Source organism: Crinia signifera, chromosome 3 (genome assembly GCF_055691185.1).
Source record: "Crinia signifera chromosome 3, ASM5569118v1, whole genome shotgun sequence".
Lineage (NCBI taxonomy): Eukaryota > Metazoa > Chordata > Amphibia > Anura > Myobatrachidae > Crinia > Crinia signifera.
This window is the reverse complement of record NC_139219.1, coordinates 212,017,405-212,034,694: the sequence shown is the minus strand read 5'-3', so window position 1 is coordinate 212,034,694 and position 17,290 is coordinate 212,017,405. Positions and strand designations below refer to the sequence as shown.

Genomic DNA, 17,290 nt, shown 5'->3' with positions numbered 1-17,290 from the left:
GCAATGATTTGAAATTTATAATTTGTCTATCTGATATTGGTGCAGAAGCTCCTAAGCTTACTGCTGTATCCCTAGTGTGTTCTTCCACTCCCAGACAGGCAGCTGAACCGATTAACCATGTCACCCTTCATATGTGGATTGGTGATGCCAGGGCTGCAGTTACCCTAAGGTTAGGGGATATATTATGGTAAGGCTGCCAGAGGGACTGTTAGGGTAGAGGTTATGGTAAGCCTGTGGGAGGGAAGGTTATGGGGGAGGTTAATGTAAGGTAGCAGGAGGGAAAGTTAGGGGAGAGGTTATGCTAAGGCTGCAGGAGGATAGGATATGGGGATGTTATGGTAAGACAGAGGGAGGGGAGGCTAGGGGGAGGCTGCAGGAAAGGAGAATATAGTTAGGGGAGAGCATAGGGGAAAGCTGCAGGATAGGAGGTTAGGTGAGAGAATATGGTAAGTCTGTGGGATGGGAGGCTAGGGTTAGGGGAGAGGTTAGGGCAGTGGTTTCCAAACTTTTTTGAATCACAGCACCCTAAAGTATCAAAACCTTTTATCCCAGGGTCATCGTGAATAAAAAAAAAATTTTAATTTTTTTTATTTAAGTAAATTGTCATTCTTAGGTTTAATTATGTGGGAAGGGAAGGGATGGGATTCACTTCTACTTGTCCACATAGTTTATGATGGTAGCAACCAGCACCAGTTTTGCCTATTATAATAACCATTAATAAATTGTATTGGTCCTGGACTGCCGACCCGAGGCAGCCCAGGGTGCCACAGCACACAGTTTGGAAACCACTGAATTAGGATAGGGCTGTGGGAGAGAGGCTAGTACTAGGGTAAGGCTGTGGGAGAGAGGCTAGGGTTAGGGTAAGGCTGCAGGACGGGAGGTTAGGTTTAATGGAGAGTACAGGGTAAGACTGTGGAAGGGGAGGCTAGGGAGAGGAGATAGATTAAGGCAGGCATGGCCAATCTATGACCATACAGCTGTTGTGAAGCTGCAAGTCCCATCATGCCTTTTCCACATTGCCTCATGGCATGCTGGGATGTGTAGTTTCACAACAGCTGGAGGGCCAGAGTTTGGCTATGCTGAGTTAAGGTAAAATTGCAGGGGGGGGGGGGGGTTAAGGGGGAAAATAAGGTAAGGCTGTTGGAGGGGAGTCTAGGGCTAAAGGAGTGGTTTAGATAAGGCTGCATTGGGGGAGAGGTTAGGGTAAGACTGTGGGAGAAGAGGATAGGGTCAGGGAGAGGTTAGGGTAACTCTGCAGGATTGAATGTTATGGAATAAGTTATGGTAAGGCTGCAGGAGGGTAGCTGATTATCTGTCTCTGGCTGTAACCTCCCCTGATCATTATAAGCACCATTACTGTCTAATCTTGCTGACCTGTGTGAGCCATAGGCAGGAGAAGTAATGAGGGAGGAGCTCCAGGCACTGGCTGGTAGTTGCTCACAGTGTGAGGTCTCCTGTGCCTGCAGGGTGCAGGCGTTTAAAAGCTGCATTGGAAGCTGTGTGCTCGCTGGGGAGCCCCCATCTCCTGCTGCTACTGATGATTATCTCTAGAGGAGCATTTATTGGGCTCTTTTCCAATCAGAATTCAGCACATGCTCCTCTGACCCCACTGCAGTGCCTCCAGGGATTTTTAACCCAGTAGTGCACTACAGATTACTGTGTGCTGCCCTGACCCCCCCCCCACCCCCCAAGGTTGCATCAGAGGTAATCGCCGACTGAAGGGTCCCTCCTGCTCCTTTTCTCTGGGATGGAGGAAGGCAGGGACACTGTGTGGGCTATGAGTACAGTGGAGGTGGAGACAATGGAAGAGATGAGCCCCCTCTGAAGTTGAAGACTGGTAGCAGATGACTCCATTGCCTCTGGCAGTTCTGTCCCCGTTCCTGAATGTGAGTGGTATCTCTAAATAAAGGCAAGAAGCAATAGTACCAGTCTACTGCATTGACAATGAGAATTTGGGGGAAAATTGGTGTAAAGAAAATAAAGTATATTAAAAAGCTTCAAATTGAGCAACATATACTGTATCTCTTCAGTCACATGACCACTAACTGAAATTTTGGGACACCATAGGATTCAGTTTCCTCTTCATCATTGGATTGGAGCAATATATATATATATATATATATATATATATATATATATATATATATATATATATTCACTGAAAATACTGTCATAATCCAACCAAAGGGATGTAATATTATTTGATGTTTATTTTCACAATTATTTTGTTTCTGCCCCTAGATCATGTCAATTCCACCCCTTTATTGAAATACCTGTCTTGGTTTGAAGTGGTACACAGCAGATCAGAGCAGATATTATCACTTTAATATGTTTTAAGAATGTCTATATCATTGTTTGTGAAAACGGTCATACAGTACATTTAATTGTAATCCATGAAGACAGCATGTGTATCTTAGGGATCATTTAATTTATACTCATTAGAAATGTATTGATTTCCAGTTGCCCATAAATACCCCTTCTCCACAGCCAAGTTAGCATCTACTACATGCAGTATAAAGGGCGGAATGGAGCTGCTTCACATGCTAAGTAGAAGATTTTCCTAGGAAGTCTGTAGACATCAAAAAAGTCCCACCTATAGTACTTTGAAATGATCTTTCCAATTTTTCTCCTAAAATATTGCTCAACTATTGTGTATTATGTTTGTTGTAAGCTTTATGTTTATAGCACAAATACACAGTATTACTCGGTTCTTTATATAGAATGTTTAATCATTTACATATGTTTAAAATAAATCATGAAATTATTGACTGAGACTTGAGTCGGGATGCACTAACATCCTCTGCCACACATTGCAGGTATTCATTTACACTAACATAAGCGATTATTAATGCAAAGGGCAGCTCTTACCGTAACAGCTGTCCTCTGTGATGTGGCTTTGTCCCTGGACTTCAAGGATTGCGGGGCATGCTTGCAGGGATCAGGACTGTCAGTATACCAACATTAGAATCTTGACCACTGTTACTCTGACCAAAGGGCGAGCGCAATGTTGCCCCATTGAGTACTTGGTGGCTCTCTGCTCTCACCACAGTTCTATACTCCCTATATGGGGGTTGTGGACCCCCATGAGGGAGAATAGCCCCCGTCAGTTGGGATCCCAAATATATGGCATTTAAATTCGGGATTCCAATTTTGGAGTACTGACTTTTGGAATCCCGACTGTCGGGCCGTCATCCTGAAAGCCAAGCATTTGCACTGCAAAGGCTTCACTGTTGCACTTAAAAAAATGATACCCATGCACTTGGAAATAAAGAAGAAAGCATATGTTTTTAGTTCACTGCATTACTTTAAGAAACTAATTGTATCTCATTAATTTTAGTTAGAACAACAACATTTAACTTGACAGGGATATAGGCAGTAAAACCTTTGCTCATGTTTAGAAGAGAAAAAAACAGCCCTATGAATATTAAACTGCTTCAATGAAAATGATTATAACATTATGGGAAAAAAATTCAGTTACCTTGGTAAACAAAATGAAATCCCTTGGCAGGGCCGCCATTCGTTGTGCTGAATCTCAGGAGGATGTGATTAGAAGTAGCTAATGGCATTGTCTCCCCTGCAAAATAGTAAATTAGGATGTTAGACTATGGCCTTAGACTTTTAATTTGCATATAAAACGTGCTGTAAACAATAAAAACATCATAGTAAAACAATTGTTAATGGGAACAACATCATTTAGACATTTTTAACACATATTGTACTACACATGTGGTCTGTATTGATAACCTTAATATATAAGCTTGCAACAGGGCATTGCTCTTGATAATGCTGTGATCCTTGTCACCAGATACAGAAATTAAATATTGACACAGTAAACATGTTGCATTGAAATTGAAATAACTAAAGTGATTAATATTCCTCAACTTTGACCCTGGCATTTTTAGCTGATATTTTGCACATCTCCCATAGCAATGTTGGCACTCACAGAGTTAAAGTTGAAGAATATTAATCACTTTAGTTATTGCTGGCAAATGATCTGAAACAAATTCATTTTAGTTTTGTTAAACATTGAGTCAAAATAGAAGAGTCACTGTGAGCGACGCTGGCATTTGTAGCAGATATTTTGCACATCTCTCACAGCAACATTGGCACTACGTTCTCTCTCTTCCCCGAAGCTCTCGCAGCTGTCAGGGTGTAGACGCCGGTGCCGTCTTTTCACCCGGAGATCCCCATGGCGGCGGATTGTCATTTCAGGACGCCTCGGGGCTGTCATGATGCGGCCCAATGAGTGCTGAAGAAGTGCTCCCAGCATGATCAGACATCATGCCAACTGTCGGGTAATTATACCACACCCGTATGGGTGTGGTATAGCAGATCTGCAGTATTTAGGTTGACAGTCAATAGGTTACAAAATGCATTAGGACGAATGAGTAAAGGGTCAAAAGGTTCAAAATTCCAAGACAAGTTTTTTTCTGTATATTTGGTACCGGTAATATGTGACCACCATTAGTAAAAACATAGACACTCACAGGATGCATTCATTCACCACACTTCGGGAAAGATGGCTTGCTCCGTCGGCTACCTCTGTCCTTGCAAAAATATACTATTCTTAATAGTAGTTGACATGTATATCAGTGGCAGAATTTTTCTATGGGCTGTAAGACTGCAGCACCATTAGTAAACTCCCTCACCCAGCTCAGTGATAGTGATGCCAGACACAGTCTTTGTAACTGCACTGACTTCATTGCGACTGTCAGTCAGGTTCCATTTAGAAATCCTACCTGCCAGTCACCCTCAGTAAAGGCAGTTCCATTGAAATGTGTTTCCTCCCTCTAGGACTGCCAGTAGAGACTGTGATAAGCAGAAAGCTGGTTTCCTGTAGGAAGCCACTCCCTGTCTTCCGGTGCAGCCCTAGCCAGCTTCTATGGGCTGCAGCCAATGCAGCCCATAGAGGTCAGGCTTTTGTGCATGTGCAGTACCAGGGAGAAGCCGCCACTAGTGTATAGTAAATCAAGCAAATGTTGGGAAACAGGGTACTCATACATTGCAATTCTACTGCAATATTGAGGCTAATCATAATGCATATTAGTTATGTAGACTGTGTGGCAGAATGCATGGTGCAGCATAGTAGCAAAGTCATTGTCCAAATAGGGCTATTTGGCATGATATGGTGTATGTGGACACCTCATCTGTATGCTCATAATGTATACAGTATACCTGTATCACAAATGCAACATCTTGTACATTTACTATTGATTGATATTGTAGCTACCTTTACATTTGTCCTTTAATAATAATCACTGTATTTTAACTTTTATCATATACTTCCCAGTACATTTAGTATATTTTTTATTCAGACCTCTCTGATCTTATTAAAGCTGATTTATAGACAAGAGCAGCTAAATTTAAAAGATGTTACACTTTCAGATGTGTATTCACACAAAGAAAAGCGTTATCCCCTACTCACTTTTATAAAATTGCGACATGGCAAACGTGACTAGCACATTCTTCTATACATTACATTTTGATTGAAGTTATAAATGGAAATCTTTTGTGACTTTGGCATTTGAACAATCTGACTAAGAAAGATCCATGGAAACTTTCTTTTGAATGTTTTTTTATATATATAAAATTAGCAAATAGGACATGGAAGGCTTCTGAATGGAAGACAGCTCATTACTTCCAGTAACAAAAAAACAACATTTGCGGATTTGGGCATATGGTGAGAAAGGGGCACAGCCTTTTAGCACAGGCAAAAGAAGATGAATAAGGAAATGGAGCTTTTTAAATGAGAAAATGGAATACTTGCTAGTGAGATACAAATAGTGAAACATGAATAGGTTTTAAATATATTATATACTGTATATGTTAAGGAAAAGTTAGGAGAAGATGAACATAAAGCTTGGTACATATTTGAGATCACCCAGCTGATCAAGATAAAAACTCTGTGTTCATGTTCATGTTCAGGCAAGCACTGTATACCCAGCTGTGACCCCATCTACACTTAGCTAGAAATAGATTAGTGTGCACGGGCTTCTATATAATCTGGAAGGTGGTATATGCAATATGAAACAGCACTGCATGAGAGTTTTAAGCCATTTATTGGCTAAAGCTGGCCATAGATCAGAAAGACATTGCACCCAATCATACAATCTCAATGGATTGTAATATGTATTGTATGCAGATTGTGTGCAAAAGAAAGAAACAATTTCACCTCTGGCGCTGTAAGTTTAAAGCTGCAGAAGACTAAAACTGATGGTCACCGGACCATCCAAATAAACAATACAATGGACACAACTTAGTCTACTTGCACTGAAAACAATGTCCCAATGTGGTCTCCACTTTTTCTTCCAAATTAATGGTTCGAATATGCAAAAAAAAAGAACAAAACACTTTTGTAGTATGAAACAATACAGAGAGATCTTCCTCCAACTGTGTGTGTGTGTGGGGGGGGGGGGGGGGGGGGATTACTAGAAGATGGTGCTCCCAGAGTTCCAAATTAGTCTGAGGGATTGTTTGCACATTGTGTGTACACAATCATACAATCACACAATCTCCCGGCCCCGGGAGATTGGAGGATTGGTCCTCGGATCTGATGTGTTGCATGTCAGATCAGTTGGGATTGGGAGCAGATTGCATGTGCTTTAAAGTACATGCAATTTGTCTTTAGATGGCTCATACAACCAAAGTCATGTGACACTCCCTCCCTGGCTAGCAGAGAAGAGAGGTGCAGCTTCGGGGTAGCCCGTGGCAGTGAAAATGCTGGGAGCCACAGAAGTTTCCAAGTGGCAGATGGGCGGGAAGCTGAAGAGAGCTCTGCTCATCCTTTTGCACAATTCTGTCACATATCTACAAACAGTTTTCAGAGGATTGCTACATTCGGGCTATTTAATAACGGCATAACACAGCAGATGTGAGCAGACTGGTAGTTGCTGGCAACCTGTCAGTTAAAACAAAATGGATTTTTGGTACTCCTATACTTTTGATCCTAGTAGGCCAGCCCCCTATTTAAATGAAGCTTCAATTATACAATCATGCAGCAGATGGATTGTTTGACAGGATGTGAGTACATTGTGTGTCCAAAAACCACCAGGGACTGCAGGGGAGTTTAAGGGAAATTGGATACAATCATGATTGTAAGACCGGTCTTTCTGATGTATGGCCACCTTAACACTTCCACATTGTTTCTGCATACACAACTATGAAATCCTCAGTCTGATCACCCAATATCGATTGATCAGACTGATGATTATATAGGTGTTACCCCCTGAAAAGCTATATTTTGGTAAAACAGGGTTGCCTACCCTCCCGGAATGGCCGGGAGAGGTCCCGAAAATTGGGTCCCCCTCCCGGCCCCCCAGAAAGCCCTCCCTGAAATACCGGCATTGCACGGCGGGGCGGGACTAAAATGACATGACGCTGTAGGCACGCCCCCAACAGGACAGCGTGTATGTGGCCCCACCCCCGAAACGCCTCTTTTTCACTCCCAGAGATGGCCCCGCCCCCCTGCCTAACAGAGCTGGCTGCCCTCTCTTCCGGAGAGAACAGCTCAAAAGTCGGTAAGTATGTGGTAAATTGAAACAGAACATTTGATTATAAGAGACAAATATAAGCATAAGGAAGTGGATGGGAAAGTTTACCATAAAGTAAATCTTTCACTGCATTCTATCACAAGCCATTAGTTAAAACAGATGACAGGAAGGGAGTAGGAAATACTATGAAATGTCCATAAGAAAAGGCACATTTTACACATATATGGCTCATATACCTGGGAACTCTGAATTTGCTGTAACTGTAACTAGATGCCAGACCATAAGAAGAGCCAAAATCAAGGAACATGCTAAGGTTCAGCTTCAAAAAGCAGTAATGTGAGAGTAGAAAGGTCAAGGTCAGGTCTGGCAGGTGATCATTTGAGTCAGGAGATGAGGCCAAGCACAACATCTGTAACTGAATCAGTGTTATGTGTAATCTGTTTTGTTCAGATAACATGTTGCACAGGCAAGGATTTTGTCAGACTGCATGGTTTTTATAGGAAGGCAACTTCATAGAGGGAGTAGAGGTGTAAACAATGAGAATTTGATTCCAGAAAGTATTCATAGCACCAACATAGTAATGGCCCAGTGACTGATCTATGACAGCACAGAAATAGGTCCAATACCACAATTAAAATACAGAAAATCATAAAGGAAGCCAGAAATGCACAGCTTTAAAAGATTGCCAATGACATGTACAAAGCAGTCAAATGTGGCCAAGTGCTATCAGGCAGCTCACCCCAAACCCCATTAGAGTCCACTTGAAAGTCAGGAAGACAGGATTTGTATGATTTTTAATTTAATTTTGAGCAGTGACAGTCTTGGTGGATGGCATTGGAAACTGTAATGGTAGACATTCAAAGGTTTGAGAACCGAACATGGACAATATACTGTACGATGGTAAAGAGCATAGCAGTTCAATTGAAAAACTATCTGATTCACCTGATCTGAAACCTAAAAAAGGCAAATTAATCTCAGTGCTCATTTGGTTGAATGCAACCTCAAGGGTAAATATACTAAACAAGTTTTTTTTCAATATATACAGTATAATAATAGTTTCTGAACTATCCAAAAGGATAATTCACATATTACATCACATAAAACAAGATTTGATATTGAGAGACCTTGTTGGGATATAAAGCTTCCAATTTATGAAGTGTCTGCTAACAGCATTGTTAATATTGCACTGATTAGTTATAAAAAAAACAGGTGTGGTTGTTACAAACAAAAACACTCAAATTGCATGCGTTATCATCTTTCTACCCTGTCAGAGGGAGTTCAAAAATAAATATTTACATAAACAAAGTTCAACAATGAATTGTATAAATTCCAATCCCACTGTACTGATGATAGCATTCCCAGGTGGTGGGCTGAAATGTACTAAGCAGTACAAGAGACTGGTCCTGATTTTCTGTTAGTCTAAGGCTCACTCGTGCATAGGGTTGCCTAGGTTTTTTTTTTACTTATCGAGGACAACATTCATATTGTTTTACAGCAAATCTACATGTGCAATCATGCAATAACTGTCATGGACAGTAAGTGCATGCTGACACTTATAATGTCAATTTACTTAATATCCAGGTGCACCAGAAGGTGAGCCAGTGCTAGTCAGCACCAGTCATTAATGAAGACTAGAAGACTACATCAATGCTCTGTAGCAGGGGCATAACTTGAAGACCTTTGTGGACCCCATATTAAATTTGGTCGGGTGATTTCATGAAAATCTTATATTTTTTCCCGTGGAGATTAAGTTTTTCTCAATCCTGAATACCAAGACTGAAAAATTAAGGGGCGGGGGGGGGGGGCCTGGCTTTCCTACTGTATATATGTGAAGGAAAGTGAAAAGAAGGGAAGGAAAAAGGGGAGCAATAGAACAATCCAGATGGGGGTAACCAAAGTAAAACTGTAAACACCAAAAGTATATATATACTCACCAGAAAGCCAGCATAAACATAAACTTCCATCCACAGAGCTTCAACGATGATGGGCAGCACCCCTTCACCTGCTCCAGACAGCATCAAAGATTCAAATTTCCTTCCCAAAGCACAGAAAGAAGTGGCAGCTGGCAACCCCTCCCCTGAAGCACAAATGCATGCTCATGGGGCCCACCAAGAGAGGGGAGATCTCATCAAACTTATTCAGTTGATGTCAGCTTTGCTGGGGCATCCATTCCTCCTCCCATAGATATTCCAGCAGAACAGTCAATATAGCACTGCATCAACCACTGTGACTTGTATTCTGCAGCAGTGTACTGGGTGCACAAGAGCTGCAGGCCCTACAGGCATTAAGGGCCCCATAGAAGAAACCTCTCCTGCACCTATGTTATAAATCCAAATGTTTCACATTTACAAACCCTTAAATTGCATGTGGTTTGCCAAATCAACATACAATGTAATAATAATAATAGTAATAATAATAATAATAGTAGTAGTAATGTTATTTATATAGGATTTTTCACCCAATAGGACTTAAAGTGCTTTAATTTTACTTTTACAGCACACAAAACAAAAAAAGCTTAACAGTGGAAATATGTGAAATGCTTGAGATGGCAGGAGAGTCTTGAGCCTATTTTAGAAGGATTCTACAGAAGAGGCATCTTGCACTGTTCATAGAGTCGGAGCAACAAAGCTGAAAGCTCTACCTCCAGATGAGTTCAGGCAGATTCTAGGTATTGCTAGTAGTCCATCATCTGCAGATCGCAGTAATTGAGAAGGGCATTAAGGAATCAGAAGCTGCTTCAAGTACATTGGGCTCCGGTCATGTGTATGGGCCATTAGGTCATTTTAGGTAGATATGCATTGGTTCAACCACTGATGCAATAATATCCATTGTGGCTGTCACATCCCTGTTATAGCAATGGAGTAGGGAAGAAGAATCTTCACAGGTCCCCATTACTGCAGAGAGATCCAGGTTTGCTGCAAGATCCTGAGGAGTCATACCCCTCCTTGGATGATACCTGGTCAATTCTATGGGTGAGGTTCTATTTCATGGGGTTGCAAATGAAAATATAATTGAGTGGTGGTCTGACAGTAGAGGTTTGCAAACTGTACAGTTTGAGTTTTTACCCTCCAAACCGCAGAGTGATATAGAAAATTCTGCCGTTGGAATTTGATAATTGCATCTGATGTAGGGCAGATTGCCAATTCCACAATAATGTGCTCTTACACATTTCTTCATTAATCTTATATGTTTCATTTACATGTGTCACTATATTTTATATTTGTCAGCAGAACTCAGATGCTTTAAAATGTCATTATAGTGTTATTTCATGGTGTGATTGTAAACAGTTTTTATTTTTAGTGTATTGTGTGATTTATTTACTTGATTCTTTCCCGCACTGTTTGAAATGTATTATAAAATAGTTTTTCTGCAATGTTCTGATTCATTTCTTTATGTTATCTCTTTTCAATATAACAATGTAAGATGTAATTTTGCTGTGATATACAGTACACAGTGTAAGAAAGACATAAGAAGAAGCCTCAGCCATACTTCATCAACATACGCAACAAATGCCAAATAGCCAAAGGGGGAATTAGAAAACCCTTAATGAGAAAGGATTCAAACACGCAATAACATTATTTTAGTCTGTTTGCATCAGTACAACAAATGTCTTTGCACATTCACTCAAATGGAAAGAATATACATTTATTCCAAGTACATTTAGCATAAATACATTACCTCTATATGTAAATTAGCACAAGGCATCCTTTTAAAGACTACAATCTTACTTTAGTGCATATATATATATATATATATATATATATATATATATATGTTTACAGTATATATATATATATATATATATATATATATACATACACACACAGTAGCAACAACGTTTCAATTTATCTTGTAACCAGAAGACAATTTACAAGATAAATTGAAACGTTGTTGCTACTTGGCTCGACTGTTTTCTTTGTACCAGCTACGAGTACCACACCGCCACGCACCTATACTTTATTTCAGTGGAGGCACCGGCAAAGCTACCTTCCGTTACAGGGAGTGCCAAACCTCAGTTCTATATATATATATATATATATATATATATATATATATATATATATATATATATATATATATACATACTGTATATGAGTTGTATTTGTGTAAAAATTGCCATTCTCTTATAGCAGTTACACTATAGATGTAGCCCCTTTCATCTATCTTCCTTAGGCCATGGCTCACTAAGGTTAGCCATGGCTATCCTATTGTTCTCAGTTGCAATACAATACATAGAACAATAAAGTAGGGGATTAGCAGAGTAATCCTATTACTCACTTAATCCTATTAAAGGAATACATGAGAGTGGCTCCATCTGTACCTACCATCTGTCCCACTTATCATGGGAATGTCCCAGTTTTTTGGGACGTTCCCATGTCCCTTCTGGGGCCAGCAGCATTAATTTCCTTTCAATTACTTAAAGACAGAGAGTTGACCAGTAAATTCCGTGATTTACTGTAGATGTTTTTTGGAAAGCTTGAGGAAGAATATTTAAATTCTATGTGTCCTCAAAAAGCAAATCTCTTTCATCAAAGGTCTCCAGATCCTCCTTGGAGATTGAAGTAGATCCTTCTTGTACATTTGTTTCTGAAAAACTGGTTCAATATATAAAGAATGAATAAGTAAATTGTATAATATTTTTAAAAGTTTTAACTAGTTACTATATCCCAGAATGCAGTTGCTTTATATTTTTAAATATTCTCTATGCAATTTCCCAGATTGTTTGCAACTTTCAACAATATCAATGTGGAAGGGGAATTAAGAAGGCTGTGCACAAGCAAGATAGTAGATAAGTATCAAAACGTTTCCACATATGCTATTGTGGATTCTGTCAACCCGTTAGGATATGGTATGTTGTTATTGCTCTCTTGGAGGTGCTTCACTGACATATACAAATAAACATGAGTGTATCTCTTATGATTTAGGCCAATAAATGTTTCTTGACATGTATTTCTACAGAAATACATAAAATGCATTTGGTCCATAAACCTAGGTAATAATTTAATTTGATACTATTGCATACTTCTGAACGTCCTGATTTTCATTTTTATATAGTGCTGGGCAGGACCAACTTACACAGCCCACACCTTCCCGATTTAAATACAATGGCTGTTGGAAGCTATGCTATTATACTATTGTTACATCAACTAAATCAAACTGAGGGCCAATGTTATAGGGTGTGAGAATCAGAAAGTGAGAGATTTTGGGAGAGTGTTTCCATTTTTTTTTAAAAGTGGCAATCAATTACATGGCAAAATCTACATGGTTGTGCAGGGTAAATGATTGCCACTTTAAAAAATGAGAAAACTGTCCCACAATTTCTCAGTTTCTGATTCTCACGCCCTGTTACATTTGGCACTGAATCTTCTTTCTCAGTTTTATTTTTATACAGTAGAATATCATTAGTAATTGAGAATGGCTGCTTGCACATGAAAAGTACATATAGGGAAAGGTAAACATAAAATTAAATATGGCTTTACATGTTTACTGTATACTGAGTTGTCCATCCAACAAAAGTTATTTGAAGCCTAACCCAAGTGGCAAACTGAAGTTACTGTACAAGTAGCCTCTGTATAATTTATAGAACTTCTATAATGCAGCTAACTACTATATACCTTTAGCGTGACAGTGATTGCTTGCAGTTGTACAAGGAAAAAACTGTTCGGTACTTGATTCCTAGCACGGCACCCAAGATATTCAGTCATATGGCATCTTATGCATTGTATTGTATCGCATCGCATGCCATATACCCGCATGTGATGCGATGCGATTTTAAATTGTATAAGCACCCTAATGGTTTTTTTCAATGTTAAATGGCCCCCTATACGATTTTTAATTGTATAAGTACTCTAAAGGGTGCTTACAATGTTAAATGCACCCCCACTATCAACGCCAACCCGACGCGTGGTGAGCGCAGCGAGCCCGCGAGGGGCGGCGGTACGCGTCCTCCGACCTTTTCATACCCCCGCTATTCACGTCGGCGTGGAGTTGACTCTATATAGTGTGGTGAGCGCAGCGAGCCACCGAGCCTGAAGCGTGGTGAGCGCAGCGTGCCCCGCGAGAGGATGCCTATTACTTTACATGTATTCCGTGTCCCCTTGAGGGGCTTGCTGCGCTCGCCACGCTTCGGGCTTGGTGGCTGGCTGCGCTCGCCACACTATCTACAATCAACTCCACGTCGACGTGGATGGTGGGGGTATGAAAAGGTTGGAGGACACGTACCGCCGCCCCTCGTGGGCTCACTGCGTTCGCCACGCTTTGGGTTGGTGTTGATAGAGGGGGTGGCGTGGGGGTGCTTTTAACATTGTACGCACCCATTACGGTGCTTATACCATTATTAATCTTATACGGGGCCCATTTAACATTGAAAACACCCATCAGGGTGCTTATACAATTTTAAATCGTATACCATTGTATATGGCATACAATGCGATGGTATATGATTTAAAATTGTATAACATCGGCTGCCATCGTATGGCTTATGGTATGCGATGCGATGAGCGCTGTGCTAGGAAACAAGTACCGACTATTCCATTAGGCTATTGGGAACCTAACATTCAGCTTTAATATAGGTTATTTGCAAAGATGAGTTATATAAACCTTGGGCTTGATTAGCAAATTGGCCCTAACTGCTCCAGTAAATGGGCAATTTACACACATGCCCACAAAAAAAAAAAACTTTTGCTACATGAATATTCCCTTTAACTACTCTTTTATGCCATTTGTCTCAAGTGGAGAAGTGCATGTTTCTAAATTGTCCACAGCTATGAAGCAGAGAGTGATCTACAAAAAACAAGATCCACCTGCAATACTTTCCTGCATTTTGTGCGGTATCACTTTGAGTAGTGCCCTATGCAGCTATTGAGCTGCAAGGAATCATGGCTATTGGAAGCTACACACCAAGTTACATTACAAAAACTCAGTGAAATGGTCAACAGCAGTTGGATAGAGGATAGGCATGATAGCTGGAAGCCTTCATGCAAATGACAGCTCCTATTGTTTAAAGCGTTCATAAATGCGGCAAGATGCACCTCATACAAAATGTAATGTTTAATATATCCCATTCAGAGAACAGTTGTGACTGGGAGAATTAGGGAATTGAATAAAATAGTGAGCATCAGTAAGTTGTCATACAGTACATTACAGAGTAGTTGACCATTAATTGTTATTAGTCATACTTTGAACTTAATTTGTATTTTTTTTGTTTTAAAGAATTGCTATAAAAGGCTACCTACCTTAGTCAGTGGGAACTGTGCCTTACTTGATTCTCAGCAATGGGTTATATTGATTAGTGAGATGAGGAGCTGGGTGCGGAGATTTGAGACATCCATGATAAGTTTGGGGAGGCCAATCAAGGTACAACAGACAGCTGCCATGGGCAGCCACTTCCAGTGATCCATGTGGAGGGATGTGGGTTCACATCTGATGCAGTGCTGACAGTGAGGTGGTCTGTGCATCTCTGGGTCTGGAGAACCCTGGAAAGGATTCTATGGGGAGTGCAGTGTCACTGCCATAATAGATATCTGCAGAAACCTTAAATGCATATGGAGAATGGGTACTTATATGTTAATTGGGTGCCCACTATAGTTAGTACGCTCATACCCACTCTATTCATGTCGGCATGGAGTTGATTTTATATAGTGTGGCGAGCGCAGCAAGCCACCGTGCCCGAAGCGCGGCGAGGGGACGTGGAAAAGTAAGCAAATAGCTTAGTAAGCGCCCAATAACATATAAGTACCGGAGAATGTCCTAAAATGTCTGTTTTGGAGGCTTGACTGTACACTTAAAACATCCTGTCCTCTGTGTTTTATGGTGGTTACTGATACATTTTGTTTTGTATAGTGATACTGTGACTTTCTTGCGATAATACAATAGTCAATGGTCATCATCCTCTTTATGATCTCACAATAAAAGTAATGTTCTCTGCTTGGCCCGACGTGGGGATCCCAACTGGCCAGACAGTTATGGGCTCGCTGCGCTCGCCACGCTTTGGGCACGGTGGCTTGCTATGCTCGCCACCTATTCTATTCTCCCTCTATGGGGGGCATGGACCCCCAAGAGGGAGAATAGCCCGAGTGTCAGGGTTTTGACTGTCGGGATCCTGATGTCGGGGTAATGACTGTCGGGATCCTGACTGTCTGGAAACTGTCCGGCACCCTCCCTCCCTGATGGCGGCTTCTGCAGGGGTTGCCTGAGGCAGCACTCTTCTTTGCAGGAGGTGGAGCTGGCTGGAGATGATTCGAGATGGGAATGAAATCTAGGGCACTGGCAGCGCCAGCGAGCATCTGCAAATAAACTTTTTGCAGCTGCAGCACACTGCACTAAATCCCTGCCTGAGAGCCCAGTATGGTCCTTCACTACAGCCAGCGCTGCCAGTCAGTGCTAGAATAGACACTGACTCAGCACTGCCGCAGTACAGTAGAGGAAGGCAGCCACATCTGAACCCAGCAGAAGTCCAGGGTCAGACTCGCTATCAGAGCTGACCAGTTACTGCCTGTACAGCGGTAACTGCACACTCGGTGCTTTAGGTATGACACTGAAGCTCTGACAGCTGAACCGGCAGTAACCATCAGCTCTAATTGAGGGTGGACCAGTGTGCAGAGATAGAGACAAGTCTGTCTCTGTAAAAATATTTGGTCTGTCAGGGGGGGTTCTGAGTACTCGGAAACTCCCACTGCGTTCGCCACTGATATAATCCATTAAAAACTCCACACCACATATATACTATATAATAATGAGACATTAGGTTAAGTCCGATTCACATAACTGCTTGTGTTAAGTAAAACATTGGTCTCTACTCGGATTTGAAACCCAGAGGTCAATGTCCTAAATTGCTGGTAACTTGAAAAGCTAATCCAAGAATGACTATACTGCAGTTTACAGTTCATTGTTTTAACTTGCTTAACTTTAAAGCTATATTGAAATACTTTGCTAAACAGAAACAAAATCTCTTGCAAGATTCTAGTCTTAATTAGCTTAAGACCTTTAACTTACTCAGTATAATTTTTTTAGAGAAAGTTTGTAAGAACATTTTCTATTCATTAATTAATTAATAGATATAGTATCTTCATTTTTGTCATTATAATTTTATTGCTTTTCATGTACTGTCCTTTCTTATAGCTGTTTCAAAGTAATATGAACTCCAGATATAAAACAGTTGTCTTTTACTACAACAGAGACCCGATGTTCTTAAATCAATAACTGATACATAAAATTATTGTAGTGGAGAGAATTATTGTTATGGTCTAACCTTTGTATTCAGTTGACCTTTTATAAAACATTTTTTCTTCATGTACTTGTTTTTGACCGCCATATAAACAATTCTTCATTGTTAATTATTTTTAAATATAACTATTTGTTTTTAAAACAACAGTATGGCTCAGTATATTTAATTTGCTCCAGGTACAGTATGACTCCTCCAGAGCCTTGCAAGTTGTCTACTGAAGTGAACCTAAATTCCACAAGTCCAAGTAAGCACTAATTTAGTAATACAGACTTCATGAAGTAATGAGCGAATTTTCGGGCAAGATTTATAACATTATGACAAAAAATACTTTTTGACAATCACAATAGTGGCAGTGGAATCCTGATGGTCAAAATTCTGATGGATTGTGGTAAGTATTCAAATCCAAACTGCAGACAAACCCATCTCCCTTATAACCTCAACCAATCCCTTCCACAGCCTAATTTTAACCATCACATTTGGTAGCTTAACACCAACCCCCCACCTCCCTGCAGTCTAACAAACTATTGCCCTGGTGCCTAACCATAACCCTAATGCTCACCTTTGGGATCCATTG

At 40.5% G+C, this 17,290-nt stretch overlaps 1 protein-coding gene across 2 annotated transcripts in view; it reads right to left on the bottom strand.

Annotated features, from left to right (window-relative positions):
• Positions 1-17,290, bottom strand: part of CSMD1 (CUB and Sushi multiple domains 1) — a 1,658,539-nt gene that overhangs the window by 296,058 nt on the left and 1,345,191 nt on the right. For both annotated transcript variants that reach the window (XM_083177358.1, XM_083177357.1), the window contains exon 33: positions 3,479-3,574. In XM_083177358.1, coding sequence (XP_083033484.1) covers positions 3,479-3,574 — 96 coding nt within the window. The remainder of the gene's footprint in view (positions 1-3,478; positions 3,575-17,290) is intronic.